At 43.1% G+C, this 16,697-nt stretch overlaps 1 protein-coding gene across 1 annotated transcript in view; it reads left to right on the top strand.

Moving 5' to 3' along the window:
- Positions 1–16,697, top strand: part of LOC126162899 (NADH dehydrogenase [ubiquinone] flavoprotein 1, mitochondrial) — a 48,364-nt gene that overhangs the window by 29,470 nt on the left and 2,197 nt on the right. The window contains exons 6-7 of the mRNA XM_049919707.1: positions 11,877–12,107; positions 13,721–13,953. Of these exons, the coding sequence (XP_049775664.1) occupies positions 11,877–12,107; positions 13,721–13,953 (464 nt within the window). The remainder of the gene's footprint in view (positions 1–11,876; positions 12,108–13,720; positions 13,954–16,697) is intronic.

Raw genomic sequence — 16,697 nt, 5'->3', positions numbered from 1 at the left:
TTACTATGGGCAATTGTTTGCTGGTAAAGATGTTATCCCACCATCATCGACGAGCTGAGTTCCTATTGTCAGTTTAGATGCATGGTTGAACTGTGAAGCTTTTATCAGTTGAAAAAAGTTACTCAGGTTCACAAAAGAAATCTACATGCCAGTGACAGTCATAAGAATTGTCAGTGGTCAAGGAGAACTTCATATCATTGTCATGAGCAGCCACAACTCGTCCCTGCAGGCCTGTGTATAGGGACAGTCGAGGTAGTCTAGGAAGGGCAGCTTAGTATCATTGACAATGAATTGTGCTCCACTGCCACAAGGAATCTACTATCAATCTGCCAATAGGATCTGGCCCAATCAAGGAACATCATCGGCGAGTGATAGCCATTCCGTGCCTGTTTTCGGATATTTTCAAATTTGGAGTGCAGAAAAGACAGACCAAATAGCCCATGGTAAAACATCGTATCTACACTGAGGATCATTCACCAATTAGCCAGTGTTCATTTAGTGTCACTGGCTGAATGACTGATAATTTGGGAGGAGTGCAGAAGTTGCTGCAAGATAACGGCATTGAACCTTCAGAGAGCCTTTTGTCCTCTCCTGTGGTGCTTGTGAAGGAGGATCATACCTTACAGTGTGCCTATGTTAACTACTAATGAGTGAACAAAATCACAAAGAAAGATGTCTATCCATTTCCATACATTGATGACACACTAAGACAGCATGAAAGGAGTGAAGTATTTCTCAGCTATGGATGTAGAGATGTCAAAGTTGACAAGGCTAACTGAGAAAAGACTGTCTTTGTAACTCTTTATGGCATCTATGAGTTCAAAGCTATGCTGTTTGGAGTATATAACACAAGCCACATTTGAACAGATACCTCAAATGGACAACATGTATTGTTATCTGGGTGGAGTTGTTTTTTCAAAGATTTGAAGAACATTTAAGTTGCCTGACAGTCTTGCTGAAATGTGTTCAGATTGTGCAGGTCTCCACCTGAGTCTGCAAATGTGCCTCTTCACTGCCCAAGAAATAAAAATCGTAGCAAATGGTGATGGAGTCTGTCCCAGTCCAGAGAAGGCAAGAGCATTCATTTTTTCCCAACTCCTCAGCACATTTGATGTGAAAAGTTCTGTCAGAAAATTCTTGTGATTCATAAAGGACACCTGAGCCAAGGCATATATTTTCATTTTCCAGTCACCTTGGAGATTTGTGAAGACTTTAGACCAAATCAGATGCAGGTATCACTGGCCAAGTCTATCATTCCATTAGACACAGTGGCAGCCACCGCAAGGAATGCTAATGACTGAAGCATTTGTCACAATTACTTCTGGGATATCTAGTACCATTCCTGCTTGCGGCAGTGCCATACTACAAAATTGGAATACACCTTTTGGGGAGGGTCCCATAGTTGATAGATAATAGTCTGCACTGACAACATGACCTGCGCTATACTCTCACTAAAACTGTGCCAACTGCCAAAACTCCAGAAACTGCAAAGTTGCTTGTAAAAAGACATCATTTTGAAGCACGGAGCTCCCATTGCGAAGATCTGATTGTGAAATACTTTTCTAGCCAATGCTTATGTCAGAGGTAATTTCACATTACAGTATCCCCACAGGATGACAATGGCCTACCGTCCACAGATGGTTTGCCTCACAGAACAACTTTTATTAGTTGTTAGTAGATGTGCTCTCAGTGTACATTGATGCTGAACAGTGAATTGGGATACAATACTGCCTGATGCGATATTTTCATGTAACAGAGCGAAGCAGGACACTATAGACTCATGTTGCTCTTTCTGCTCTGTAGACACAAGGCTGAAATGACAATGGACAAAAAATTCCCATTTCATCTGTGCGATACTCAGCATGATTAAGTGAAACACCTCATCCCAGGACCAAAGAAGCAAGACAGTTGGCTCAGAAGCAGATCTTGGATGCCCAGGAGAAGTTCTGAGGGCACTACAATGCCAAGCACCCACCAGTGAGGTACAGCCCAGGCGGCTTTATTTCTATGCTGACATGTACGCTGAAAGTAGGACTTTCAGAAAAATTACTAAAGCACTACTGTGGGCCGCATCTTATTCTTCATTGCTTGTTGGGCATCACATATAAAGTCAAGTATTGTGACACATCATCAAGAAAACAAAAGCACAGAGACCTTGTCTGTGCCCTCTGTATGAAGCCCTACTACAGTCCAGAGGAAGAGAGTGATAATGAGAGTTTTGAGAAAACTGAATACCCAATTTATGATTGTGAAGCTTTGATGGGATGGGCTATCTTCAATGTCCAGGATAATGAAAAACATGTAACAACATGACTAGAACACGAGAATATGCCAGTGCCACCATACAGAGGACCATTTTCAGGTTCTAAATCCAGCGTGCTGTAGTTGGTCCATTCAGCAAGTCGCTAGTTCACAAAGAGAGGGAGCGACACCATGAGCTATTGCACATGCAGTGTGGTGTAGTGGCTAGCATCACTGGTTGGTGAGCTGCAGGTTGCCAGTTCAAACCTGACAATCATCAATTATTTGTTATTTACTTATTTATTTACTTACTTAACCTGATCAGATTAGGGCCATCAGGCCCTCTCTATCAGACCAGTGTTTCACCCATGCAGCATTTCACACATCAGAGTTACATTTAGTATTTATTGTTCCTGGAATGTTCATCACATATGTTTGTTATGTGTCAATTGATGTACCTTCACTCACGGTTCATCCAGTTTCAGAGAGCAGTTTACAGGCCCGCTTACAGAGGCCACCTGGGTTTGCTCCCTGACATGCTCCGGTGAGCCAAAAAAGAAACAGCATTATTTAGTGATCGCAAACAAATACTCAGCCTATCCTTTACACTGTATTACACTTGTCCAGTCAATGGGTTCAGTGCTACACAAATGTACTTCATTGTATCTTACAATAGTTCTATAAAGTACTATGTTCCACACATCATGTTTATGCTTGCTATAACAAGCTTGGCAACAAAAGAGAGTTGCATTTTTTCTGCATATTAGTGTCAGTGCTAAGTAACTCTAACATCTTTATGGAAGAAATACTCAGTCTCATTGCCCAGCAGTAAACTTTCACAGAACAACAGCAGGCCCTTGCATCTGCTCTCCTCAAGTGGTGTCTGCGTGTTCGCCGCAGGTTACTCTACCATCAGTTAAACCGTCGCCCTTTCCCGCGTATGAATAGTTGGCTGAAGATTTGGACTTGTACAAGACATGGCTACGCCAAAATTTCCAGTTTTTTTTTTTTTTTTTTTTTTTTTTTTTTTTTTTTTTTTTCCATAGGCGATGCAAACCTGTGCGGGGGTTTCTTTCTTTCCTGGCTTTTGCCGTGCGTGCATTAGTTGTTGTGCCAACTTGCACCTTCGCAAGAATCTGCCAGCTATCATTTGATGAAATGTGCAAGCTTCTCTTAACCTATTACTGTGACAAAACGTGTCATTGTGAGGTGTGGAATTTTACTGTTGTCAGAAACAATCTTACAAACCCGGGCTGCAAAATTGCACATGTTGAGTCATTGCTGTAAATTTGTCAGTAGTACCCATCACAAATCCTACACTGATAGCATGGTGTGTGATATTACTGAATTTTTCTGGCTCCGTATAGGAACATATGTGAAAAAGCACTGCATTGTGAGAATCCGACACTTACGGATGTACTCCATACAGCACAGTCATGTGAATTGTCACAGGCTGCAGGCAGCCAGGTTGATGCATGGGGAAAGGTATCAGAAGTTGCTCAGTTGACACCTGTTAAGCATGCTGCAAATGTCCAGGATGATGGGAGAACCATTGCAGTAGTAAAACTTTCAACTCAGCATCGCATGGGGCAGCATTGATTATGGCCACAGCAGCAACAAGCCAAAACACAGCAGTATCTGTGTGCCCTCCTTCCGACTTTGTCCATCGTGAGTATGCTGCACGCCCTAAGCATTGAGTGGTCTGCAACAAGTGTCAAAAGAGAAGCCACATTGCATTGGTATGCAACTCTTCTTCAAATTGGGTGGACGCAGTAATACCGATGGACATAAACTGTATCTCTACCCAAATGAATTGTTTATTGACTTGTATATGTTTAATAAATTGCTAAAAATGCAAGTGGACACAGGAGCTGCAGTGACTTAAGTAAATGCACGAACATATGTGGACTTGGGCTCTCCTCCCTTCACACAGGTTTCACATAAATTGGTTAACTACAATAAATTGCAGATTCCAATCCTAGGTCAGTTCTCTGCTCTTGTATCTTGCAAATCTGTTGTTCTCCCTCTCACATTCCTTGTTGTGTAACATTCCCATAATGCAGACTTGTTCGGGTTAGGTGTGTTTAACGCTTTCGGTTTCTCCATTGCCGATGAGGCAAATCAAGTGTCAGATACAGTTCCATATAAGCAACTATAGTCCCTCTGATCTGAGTTTTCATCTCTGTTTTACCCTGGGCTGGATTGAGCTACTGGTTTTCATTATCATGAAAGAGTCCATCCATCCTTGTTTTTTCTGGGCGCGACTGGTGCCTGTCGCTTTGTGCAACTCTGTCAAGGCTGAAATAGTCCATGTGATGTCGCTCTCGTCATTTGGCCTATTTCTTCCAGTGAATGGGCAACACATCTGGTCATTGTTAAGAAGCTGACAGGCAAGCTTCATCTCTGCGGCAACTTCAGTGTCCCAATTAATGCACAGTCTCTGATAGATACATACCCTTTGACCCGCCCGGACAAGTTGCTCGCAAAACCACTACTTTCCAAGATTCATTTGTCAGATGCGTACCTCTAGCTCCCCATGGATGAGGTCATTAGGGACCTTCTCATTCTCAATACACCTTTCGTCCTGTAACAATATCATTGCTTGCCTTTTGGTGTCACTAGTGCACCTACAATTTTGCAGCATTTTTTAGAACTTTGCAGCATTTTTTAGAACAACCGACAGCCTCTGTAACTGGCTGCATCAGTTACCTTGACAGTATTGTTGTTTCAGGCTCTTCCACCGAAGACCGCCTTAGCAATCTCCAATCATTGTTTTCTGTTTTGCTGTGTGCAGGTCTAAAGTGTAATCTTGCCAAATTTCAATTTTTTCAGCCGACAATTGAGTACCCATGTTTTGAGGTTTCTCACACAGGAGTCAAACCGTTGTGTACCATGTTGATAAAATTGCGAATTTGCTACAGCCGACCTCCGTTAAGAAACTGCAGGCGTTTCTAGGTAAAAGTGCATCCGCTGTTGCTCAGCCCCTGCATGAGCTCTTGCATAAAAATGAACCTCTTTTTCCTGGTCTCCAGCTTGTGGCCAAGTGTTGGGTTTGCTTAAATCTAAGCTTCAGTCTGCCCCATGCCTGGCCACTTTCCAGCTGGGTCAGCATCTTGTACTGGCTGCAGATAACTGTCAGCACGGTCTTGATGCATTGTTGGCACACACATACAGACAAGGCTCTGAACGGATGTGCGCCTGTCAGGAGTGCAGATGATACACAGGTGCCGGCCCCGGCGACGCTTGATGACAGCATTAACCAGTTTCAGCTGGTGTCCAAAACCATGAGCCCAAACATAGGTGCACCCGGCAAAATCCGTTGTGTACTCAATATGTTGGGCGCAACATCAGATGCAGCAGGTGAAGGAATGCCTGTGGTTGGTGTCCTTGTAGCAGCTCCACCCATCTCTTGTCATCCAACAGAGTGGAACAGTGAGAATTGTAAAAAACGGTCTAAAGGGGCTTCGGGAGACCTGCCAGATACATACTTCTGCATCTTAGTTTTAAACATCGGAACCATGTGTTCGGTCTCAACATTGAGTTGAGGATGAAACGGGTGAGCTGTGAGACAGCAAACACCACTAGCCTGACAAAAAGATGAAAATTCTCGAGAAACAATCTGGGGGCTGTTATTGATAACCACTGTATATGGAAGTCCCTCAATTGCAAAAATCTTAGACAGGGCCGAAATAGTATCTGCCCTGCACATGGACAGACAATGCGCCACACAGGGAATTTTGAATAGGCGTCCACCACAATGAGCCAATATTGATTTAGGAAGGGTCCATCAAAATCGATGTGTAGACACTCCCATGGGTACTGCAGCATCAGCCAGGGGGAAAAAAGTGTGTGCTGCCCATTGCTGAACACAATTAGTGCAAGTGGCGATAAGCCGCATCGTGTTCCCAGCTATGCCTAGCCAATATATATGCTGGTGGGCCAAAGCTTCGTTGCGAGAGGTCCACTAATGACCAATATGCAGAAGCTGCTGTTCATTATGGCATAAGGAAGCGGAACTCACAACCTGGGGAGCAGCATCCTCCATAGCTAACAAAAGAACCCCGTCAAATGCAGAAAGGCAGTGCTTGAGGGAGAATTAATTATGCAAGGTATCCAAGGCACGGGCCAGGTGTTTCCCAGCCATCTGTGCTGCCATGTGAGCCATTTGTGGAAGAAGTCACGCCCTAGCATCTATGATGTGGATTCCTCTTTCCCCTCCCCTACCCTCCTCTTCTTTCCCTGTCATAGACCCCCACTCCATCCTGCTAGTTGCCAGCACTTGTAGCTAGTCTGTGTGGTGGGGCTGTTATGTACCCATCTGGTTGAGCTCCCTTATAACAAAGGGATCATACTTCTGATATGTGAGTTGTTACTTCTCAGTGTATGTCTAGAAGCGGTTGCTTGTCGTTGAAACTCCCGACAATGACAGCCATGCCAGATAACCCTTGCTGTGGCTGGCTGGCACCCATGAGGAGAGCTCCTGATCAGTGTGGGTCGCATCAGGACAGATGCTTTGCATATGAAACGTATTAAGGGGAGCCGGAGGTGCCTATGCTGCCCATGTTAAAATCACTAAGTTTGAGGAGCATTTATGAATAAACTACCAAATAGAAAAATTTGAATTCTTTTTTACATATAGAGTGGTTTAGTATTGCAGTTATGACAGAGGGATTTTGGAGTATCTTTTCTCGTTTCCTTCCAATTATTTTTTTATTAATGACCCAAATTTTTTTACAAATAATTGCTTTATAATTAAACTGAAATGAAACTACTGAACATATTGCCAAATGACTGTGTTACAATGTAAGTTTGACCACTAGGAGTGCTGTATAAAAATTTCATCTCTCTAGCTTGAGTGGATTTTGAGAAAATGTTCCTTATATTTGAAAAATTCTAATTTACGGGAAATGACTATCAAAGTCCCTCAATACATTCCTGCACTATAGGATGGATTATCAGGGTCTTCTTTTTCATCCTCCAAAAGCTTCCTCTTCTGTCTTCTTTTCTGGCCTGTTGTTCCATCATACTTCATATGCCTTTCTCTTCTTTCTGCTCCTCTTATCCTTTCTCTGTCAATATTTCTTAGTGCTCGTACAGTGTTCACCCCAGCTGTAAATCCTAATGCCTTCAGAACTTTACACTTCACACTGTTCCCTTGGTTGTAGGTTGCTATTGCATCATAAATGCCAAAGTTCAGTGTTTTTATGCTTACAAACACCCTTTTAGGAATCACTTTCCAAATCAAATTGTTTACGCTCTCATTAGGATTCTGCGTCTTTCCATGTAGACATTTGTGTAGCAATTCTGGCTGTGCTAAGTCATGAAAAATTGGTTTTATTGCATTTATCACAGCTGCTGGCAAACCATGTTTGTGATCATAGTCCTTTTTTGCATTATATTTGCACCAGGAATCTGTTGGGCACAGGCTGTGTTGAGGGTATTCATGGGAAGAGGCAGTATGAAAGAACAATGCCCACACTGCATTTCGCATGTCACTAACATTACTAGTATTTTGCCGTATAGCATACCCATAGTATCTCTGTAGACGTTCAATTACCTCATCAGTAAGCCTGCCTCTCCCTCCTATTGTCTTTCCATCACTGAGCTTACTTGAACCCAAAGTTTGTTTGAGCCTTCGAAGCTGTGCACCCATACGCTTTTGCACATGCCCAATGCATTCCAACTTTTCAACTACAAATTCATTTCCATATGGTTTCAGTTCCTCTATAGTCTTGAAACCTTTGGAGTCACCATCCCCAAGGTAGTATTTGTACCTAACGTTGTATCTGGGAACTGAACGTTCAAAAATTTGTTTCACTCCATCCATTTCCATTGCTCCACTTGATCCACTAAATTTGCCTCACAGGTTCCACTGTGCTCTCCTTTGATTTTATTTTTGCACCTACAATGTTTTGATAATATTGCAACATCTATCACTTTTGCACTATCACCACAAGTAGCAGTTACAACCCCATTCAGGGATTTATGACCCCTCTTTTGCCAGGAACCATCTAATGCCACTACCAAATCCCTAGAACCACCGTTCATTTCTACAGATTCCTCCACTGCTTCCTTCATGGTTTTCAAAGCCACATCTTCAACAGAGGATCCTACCAGTTCACGGTAGTACCCAAATTTGCTTGGAGGCGATGGCAAGTTCATAATACCACAAAACAGTTTACCAGCAGCAGACCCTTTTCCAATGGATTGAAGGCCATACACAAGTCGAACATTCACATTAAACACACTAGATCATCCATTTTCACCAAAGAGACTGGCATGTGAATTGTAAAAAGTCACTTGATACTTGCCACATGCACAGATTATCTTTATCTCACAAGCTAAACCAAAGTGCTTTGTTATCTCTAGTCCCACTCCTATACTTGAACACATTTTGCACAGAACACTTTCTTTCAGCACAGAAGATAATAATCCAATATTCAGTACTTTGTTAATATCATCACTGTCACTAACATATTCACGAAATCTGTCACTTCCACCAGTGAGCTTCTTGCTAGAAGATGTCACAGGGCTATGGCCGGCCATGTGTTGCTTAGCAGAACAACGCACTGTTTCAGTAATTGTAGTATCGCAACTTGGTATTAGTGTTAATTTTCTTTTCCCTACGTTCTTCCTCTTCTTATATACACGGTTACTAAAACGTGGCATCATAACCAGAACAACGCTTTACACAAGAAGTATAATACTACCAACAACAAGCACAACACTGAACTAGCTCGAAACGGTAAACAGCAAAGAGATGATGTTCCGTGCTCTTAGCGCTTCATTTGTCACAGAAAACAATGTAGCCAACCCTTGCACACTCGCTGTATGCATAACATAAGGCGCTGTATGCGTAACAGGCCGAGAAAATCCCAAGCAGTTCGCCAGGAAGTCAAGAGAGGCTGTTAGATGCATTCAGCAGCCGCCCATTTCCTCTGCAGGCGTGGGGGAAAATGGTAATAACTCCACTTCTAGGCCGAGTAGAACAATAATTCAAAGTTTACATTAAAGAGGAATGTTCCAATTAATTTTTGGTAGCAAAAAAATCGTAATTTTTTGGATTTGACCACCTCCGGCTCCCCTTAAGCTCCAAAAAACTGGCCGTCCTTCTGTACAGCCATCCCTTTGGTTGGTAATGGATCATTTAATGCTGCTGTTTATGACCCTATGGCCTTAGATTCACTGGCTACACCCTTGGAGGAGGGTCATTGTTACCGGCTTGGGGTGAAACACTTTCCCCGCTACATGATGGGCATTAGGCACTTTCAGTGCTGCCAAGCCATTATTTTTCATGGAAAATATCGAGGATAAGTTTGGCGAAGTGGAATCTCTCGGTAAGGTACTGTCAGATTTGCTGTTGATCAAAACTACTTCTGCCAACCAATCTGCAGCCCTTTGTGCTTGTGACCATCTTGGTGGCATCCTGGTGTCCATTACTCCTCACCAGTCTTTGGATATAGTTCAGGGAATAATTTTTCATAGGGTCCTCATCCTCGAAACTGAAGAGGAACTCGACCATTCTGGAATGATGGGCCATTCATTTTGTTCGTCGTGTTCAGAAATGTCATAAGGACAATCACACAGATACCAGCACCTTTATTCTGGCATTTGAGGGTAATACCCGCCAGGAAAAAGTAAAGGTTATTTTTATTGGTGTAACCTGAAACAGTACGTCCTACCAGACATGCTATGTTTTCGGTACTTGTGTTTCGGGCACATCTTCCCGCTGTACAGCAGACCATCTATGCAGCAAATGTGGACGCCCACTCCATGAGGGAAGCCCATGCATGTGTTGTGCTGCCTTAGTACGTTGATTGTCACAACTTTCACTTTCCATGCTTGCCAGATTGTCCAGTTTATAAGAAGGAAAAGATGATATAGGAATAAAAGTCCCTCAATCATTTATCTGACACTGAGGCCCATCAGAAATATGACCGACTATATCCCATATAGAGGACATCTAAATTTGCTTCCGTTATGTCTGTTTTCCCTCCTCCCTCCTCCTTACTCCAGCACTGCCCACTCTCCTCTCTCCTCTCCCCCTCCCCAGCAGTCCCCTCGCCTTCTGTTCTGGGTGCCATTGCCACTCCTGCGACCCCTCTCTCTCTCTCTCTCTCTCTCTCTCTCTCTCTCTCTCTCTCTCTTAGTTCTGGATCGTGCAGAATACCGCTCTCCCTCCGTACCCTTCCCTCCTTGTCCTATAAAGAGAGGAACAAACAGGACAAGCCATGCCCCTTCCCCGTGCTCCTGGAGGTGCCATCTCCCCCTTGCAATCTGAGTCTGATCTATTATTTACAGATTGCATGCCTTCTTTGTTGGCGATGGATGACCCTGCGGCATGATTGATTCCATCTCATTTGGATCCCTGGGGTCACCCTTCAGTGCTTCCAATGGCATTTCCATGCCTGTTCATACAGATGTTAATATATGAATCCCCCTTTGTACCATATTGGAAGCAGCTTCCTTTTGGCTCCACTTGGACTCTGTGGTCATGGTTTGCTATCTCTCTTCCCCTCTGACTGGCCATCTACACTTGCAGCCCTGACTGCCCTCCTTCAGCAACTCCCCCCTCCTTTCCTTCTCCTTGGGGATTTTAATCCACACCATCCTTCGTGGGGCAGTGCTTCTTCGTATAGTCAGGGGCACCTCATTTATAAATTTCTTGTAGACCATGACCTGTGCCTTCTTAATGATGGTTCACCTACTCATTTTAGTGTGCATGTGGCACTTCCTCTACCTTTGATCTTTGCCCTCCCCTTCTTCTACCATACAGTGATCGCCACACAGTGACCCCTGCAATAAACCGTTTCCCATTAATTTTCCCCTTCCCACCTCCTGATGGCTAGGTTACCCTGTTGGTCTTTGCATTGTGCTGATTGGCATCTATATACCTCCTAGGTTGTGTTTACACCTTCAGTGGCCTCTATATACCTGCTAGGTCATGTTTATACTTTCATTGTCAGATTGATGAAGTCATTCGTGACGTCTGAGAAGATAATTCACACTGTCAGCATTACTGTTCCACCCTTGATGGGTTCTGTTCACCGCCAACCAGTTCCATTGTCACCACCATCTGTGATTGTACTCGCACCTTGTGGCACCCATCCTCCACTGATCTTATTACCTTTAAATGTCTTCGCACCAAAGCCCATTATTTAAGCAGGCACAGCAAGTGGGAGTATGAGAGTACTTTGTCTGCTCCCTAGGTTCCAGAGGTTGGCTTTGTCTGTGCTCCAGTGGCGACAGCCTAATCTGTAGCATTTCCCGAGGTCTAGGTTTCTGTTGGTGAGTAGTATCAAGGGCTTTAGTTATTTCCTGAAAAGGGCTGTGCAGAACTTAGTACAATGATTTGTAATGTATTTTGACCCTGATGGCCATCATATGGGCATCATCATTTGAGAAGCAAGGTAGTAAAGAACTTGTTATGTGTACTTTTTGTAAATTATGTTTATCTGTGTTGAATATGTGGGAGACATATTGCTGTACTCTGTAAAAACTTAGTGGTTTGATTCAGATTTTGAGTGTTTTCATTTTTAAGTAATAAAAGTAATAATATCTTATTAATCTTAAAATTGTTCCTTATATTACACACTTTTTTGGCTGTATAGTAATAATCAGACCTTTTCCTCCAGGCATACCAGGCAGGCCTCATTGGAAAGAATGCCTGTGGTTCAGGCTATGACTTTGATGTATTCATGCATCGTGGAGCTGGTGCTTACATTTGTGGTGAAGAAACTGCACTTATTGAATCACTGGAAGGAAAGCAGGGGAAGCCAAGGCTAAAACCACCATTTCCAGCCGATGTTGGAGTGTTTGGCTGCCCTACAACTGTTGCAAATGTTGAGACTGTGGCTGTTGCTCCGGTACGTAAAGCAGAATTTCATGCATCCAATTAGTCTTATCGTTTGAATGTAACCTTAGTTTGGTGAAGTAGGGAAACCTAGATATTTTAAAAAATAACTTACAGATTCCCAGTTGGTGTTAAAACTGAATTACTGATTCAATCCTTCTACATATTTTTAATGTTAAGGATGTTGTTTTCAATATATATGTAAACATTACGTGTCAATGAAGTGACAAAGAAAAAAGAGGTTAAAATCAAAAACTCTCAGTATACTAATCCACATGAATACAACAGTCAGCTACTGTTGGAATGTGTACAGCCCAACTTGTTCTGAATTCTAAACAGATTGTTCAAAAATGACATCTTTGTAGTCACAAAGCTGCCACCCTTTAGTTTGGTTCACATTAGAAACACACCAAAAACTTTGAGCTGAGCTTTGGTCTCATCCAGGGCCAGTTAGAGAACATTCTTCCACACAAAGTGACATTCCGTTTGATGTCCTCTCACACACTGATCCCTTGTATACTTTCACCTGCATCAGTTTTCAGTACTAATGAAGATACATCCTGTGTATAACTTTTTTACTGGGGCTCCTCCAGCTCCCCCTCACCTTGATGTCGCCGGTAGCCATTGTGTGTCACTTACGCGTTAAACTGGCTCTGGTTTCATCTAATGTTGTAAGCTGGAAAAAAAAAGAAGTCCTAACACTAAGAAATAATTAATGTAGATTAATGAAATTTCGGGAATACATTTGTCTTCTTGAAACTCTGAGTCAGTGGCCAGCTGGCCACTGAATTCTGCTGGGCTGGCTGCCTGCACACTTCGCATTGCTGGCACAACCTCGTTACGTAAGCTGGCTGCACACACCCTGTGCCAGTAGTGTGTGATTTAGAAGCTGCTGTGGCCGTGGCAGCCCCTGGCACCGTCCAATGGCATCATGGTGGGGTTGCCCACTGCGTTGAGACACTGTCTGATGGTGGAGGATTTTGGCAGGTGCAAATAGGAAGTGACCTGCCATGGGCAGAAGTCACCCTTGCTGTTGGAGATGACCTGGCGAGACCAGCTGCACCATGACACCAAGTCTAGGGAGAAACTTACTGCACAGAGCTGTTGGCCTGCTGTGGCCTCGAACCAGTGACCTCTGCTGTCAGTTCCATGTAGGTCTTCATCCAGCGTAGCCCTATTGTGTTGGTTGCTCTGTGAGACTCAGAACAATTCTATCACAGAACTGGCCAATATTATAGTTGGCATCAGTGTGCTTGTTGTACATATGCACCACTACCAGTTAAGTATCCTGAAACACTGCTGCCACTGTCTGTGGAAATCTGCGTTGCCCCTTGCTGCACTAGTCTGTGCAGTACTCCTGAGTTCACTGTTCCAGCAAGCTAACCTGCCTCACAACATTGTTGTGGGCCTTGTTGAATTGTTACAGTGACAATGTTCTATGTTCGCCCACCATCAGTGCCGCTGCAGTTCACTGCTGAGGCTCTCACTAATATGCCTGTATATGGTTGTCACATTACAGAACAATAGATTAGTGCACCCATTTTAATTAAAACTTCTCACTACAGAGGAGAAATATATTCAGTTTTGTTGAATCTATGAATTTAATAAATTTTCATTTGTTTGCAGACCATTTGTAGAAGAGGAGGGTCATGGTTTGCTAGTTTTGGCAGACCCAGAAATTCTGGAACGAAGCTCTTCAACATCTCAGGTCATGTATGTAATCCATGCACAGTTGAGGAGGAGATGTCCATTCCTTTGAAGGAGCTTATTGAAATACATGCAGGTGGTGTCACAGGTGGATGGGATAATTTATTAGCTATTATACCCGGAGGCTCTTCTACACCTCTCATTCCAAAACAGTAAGTGCATTGTATTACTAAGTATCTTTCATAATTAATGCACCTTATAATCTTCATTTTATTCTGAAAGAAATCCAATTTACTTGCTGAATCCTCATATTTCTTTGTCATATTTTCTAGTGTTAAAGAAGGCTGGAAAATAACAATCAGTTGGCGTTGCTGTTTAGGAGCTCAGTAGCTGTCTGTAATCTTCCAGATTAAAAGACTGGCCATGTATTTGCTGAGGTCTTGCTGTTTTCAACTAGGACTAATTTTTCATATTCAGATGTGTCATGTAAGACAGAAATCTCATATAGCACAACTTTTAATATGTGCTTTGTGAACATTCTTTATCAAAGCCTACTTTAATTATTCTTCTTTTTCTTCTTTTTTGTGACCATATCTCCATGGAGTCCGCTTCACCAATTGTATCCGGTAGACCTGCTGATTCAGCTCGTCCATGACTGCTTACAGCAGCTCCAGCGCCGTGGCAAGGTGGTGATCTTTTGCTGGGCACCTGGCCACGTTGGGGTACAGGATAACAACATGGCTGATAAAGCTGCCTAGGAAGCATGTTGGGATGGTGCTGTCCATCAATGTCCCATCCCGTTGCACACCATTATCTCATTTTCTGACCGATGCATCATGCATCAGTGGGAGACTGAATGGTTTCAGGTGTCTGACAACAAACTGCAGTCACTCAAACCGACCACAAAAGCTTGGCGGACTTAGTGTCAGCCTCGCCGCTGGAAGGGGGTTTTGCTTACCAGACTGCATATCGGGCATAGCCCTTTCACACACAGCTTCCTCCTCTGGGGATAGGATCCACCTTTCTGTGAAGTTTGTGGCGTCCCATGATGTCGAGTGCCCCCTCATCCCAACTTATCATCATCATCCATGGAGTCAGCAAGCCTAAAAACAACATACAGACTGGCCAGCACATTGGCCCTTGTCATTAATCCACTGGGCAGATTCAATCCGGGGACAGTACATGTTCCTGAAACCTGGAAGCAGCATCCTAACACGCATCGTGTTATCGTGGCAGTTGAAACCTACTTTCATTCGCCGTTTTGAAAACTGAAATTAACATTTTATTTGACTTAATAACCTGAAGAAGAACTGTTGGTAAAAGTTTTATTTTGCCTGTTGGTGATATTGTTTTGGGCGAATAAGGTTAAAATATCTATCTAAACAATACATTGAATATGTGCTTTCTTCTTTAGGTGTAATTTAATTATGCATAATTTGTGTAACATACTTCGAGAAATAACTCGGTTATTGCATTAATTACAAAGGCTAAACTCTTTTTAACAGCAGTGCTTTTTTTAATGATAGTGCTTGTTCAGAACCAAAAACACTTCCAATTTGAGAAAATTGAGTAGTAAAAATGATAAACTCATGGAGGTAGTTCATAGGTAAAATGGTACTGTATGTAAAATTATGTAAAATAAAATATTTCAGTGTACCTAGCAGTTGGCCATAATGCATCAGCAGACCTACTTTGTGAAGTACAAAGCATTGTCAAGAAATTCTGAGCAAATATGTGACACTGAAACAATTTAATATTGAAAATACAAGTTAGAGTATATTGCACCACCTGGACAAACTTCTTAGAGGAATTTTACAGTTCATATTTAAAAAAATAAAATAAATAAAAACTGAATCATTGACATGATCGCTGTCCACTAAGAAAACCTATCCCGTAGTAAAAGTAGGTTAAGTGTCAGGTCACTCTGTAGATGGTGGTTTTCTTCAGATTGTTTCCAAATATCGAAACCACAAAATGTGACCTTTTTGCAGGTACCTTAACCACCAGAATTTACGCGGGATTCATATCTATAAATTTGTTTTGACTTCCTCAAATCCAGCCCTGAAATGAGATCCATCCTTCATGAAATCCTCCCCACTCCACGAAGAGTGTCTTTCCGCCGTCCACCTAACCTTCGTAACCTCTTAGTTCATCCCTATGAAATCCCCAAACCACCTTCCCTACCCTCTGGCTCCTACCCTTGTAACCGCCCCCGGTGTAAAACCTGTCCCATGCACCCTCCCACCACCACCTACTCCTGTCCTGTAACCCGGAAGGTGTACACGATCAAAGGCAGAGCCACGTGTGAAAGCACCCACGTGATCTACCAACTGACCTGCCTACACTGTGATGCATTCTATGTGGGAATGACCAGCAACAAACTGTCCATTCGCATGAATGGACACAGGCAGACAGTGTTTGTTGGTAATGAGGATCACCCTGTGGCTAAACATGCCTTGATGCACGGCCAGCACATCTTGGCACAGTGTTACACCATCCGGGTTATCTGGATACTTCCCACTAACACCAACCTGTCAGAACTCCGGAGATGGGAACTTGCCCTTCAGTATATCCTCTCTTCTTGTTATCCGCCAGGCCTCAACCTCCGCTAATTTCAAATTGCCGCCACTCATACCTCACCTGTCTTTCAACAACATCTTTACCTCTTTACTTCCGCCTCAACTGACATCTCTGCCCAAACTCTTTGCCTTTACAAATGTCTGCTTGTGTCTGTGTATGTGCGGATGGATATGTGTGTGCGCGCGAGTGTATACCTGTTCTTTTTTCGCCCTAAGGTAAGTCTTTCCACTCCCGGGATTGGAATGACTCCTTACCCTCTCCCTTAAAACCACATCCTTTCGTCTTTCCCTCTCCTTCCCTCTTTCCTGATGAAGCAACCGTTGGTTGCGAAAGCTTGAATTTTGTGTGTGTGTTTGTGTTTGTTTGTGTGTCTATC

This window comes from Schistocerca cancellata, chromosome 2 (assembly GCF_023864275.1).
Source record: "Schistocerca cancellata isolate TAMUIC-IGC-003103 chromosome 2, iqSchCanc2.1, whole genome shotgun sequence".
Lineage (NCBI taxonomy): Eukaryota > Metazoa > Arthropoda > Insecta > Orthoptera > Acrididae > Schistocerca > Schistocerca cancellata.
The sequence above is the reverse complement of the archived record's forward strand: the minus strand, read 5'-3'. Positions and strand labels throughout refer to the sequence as shown.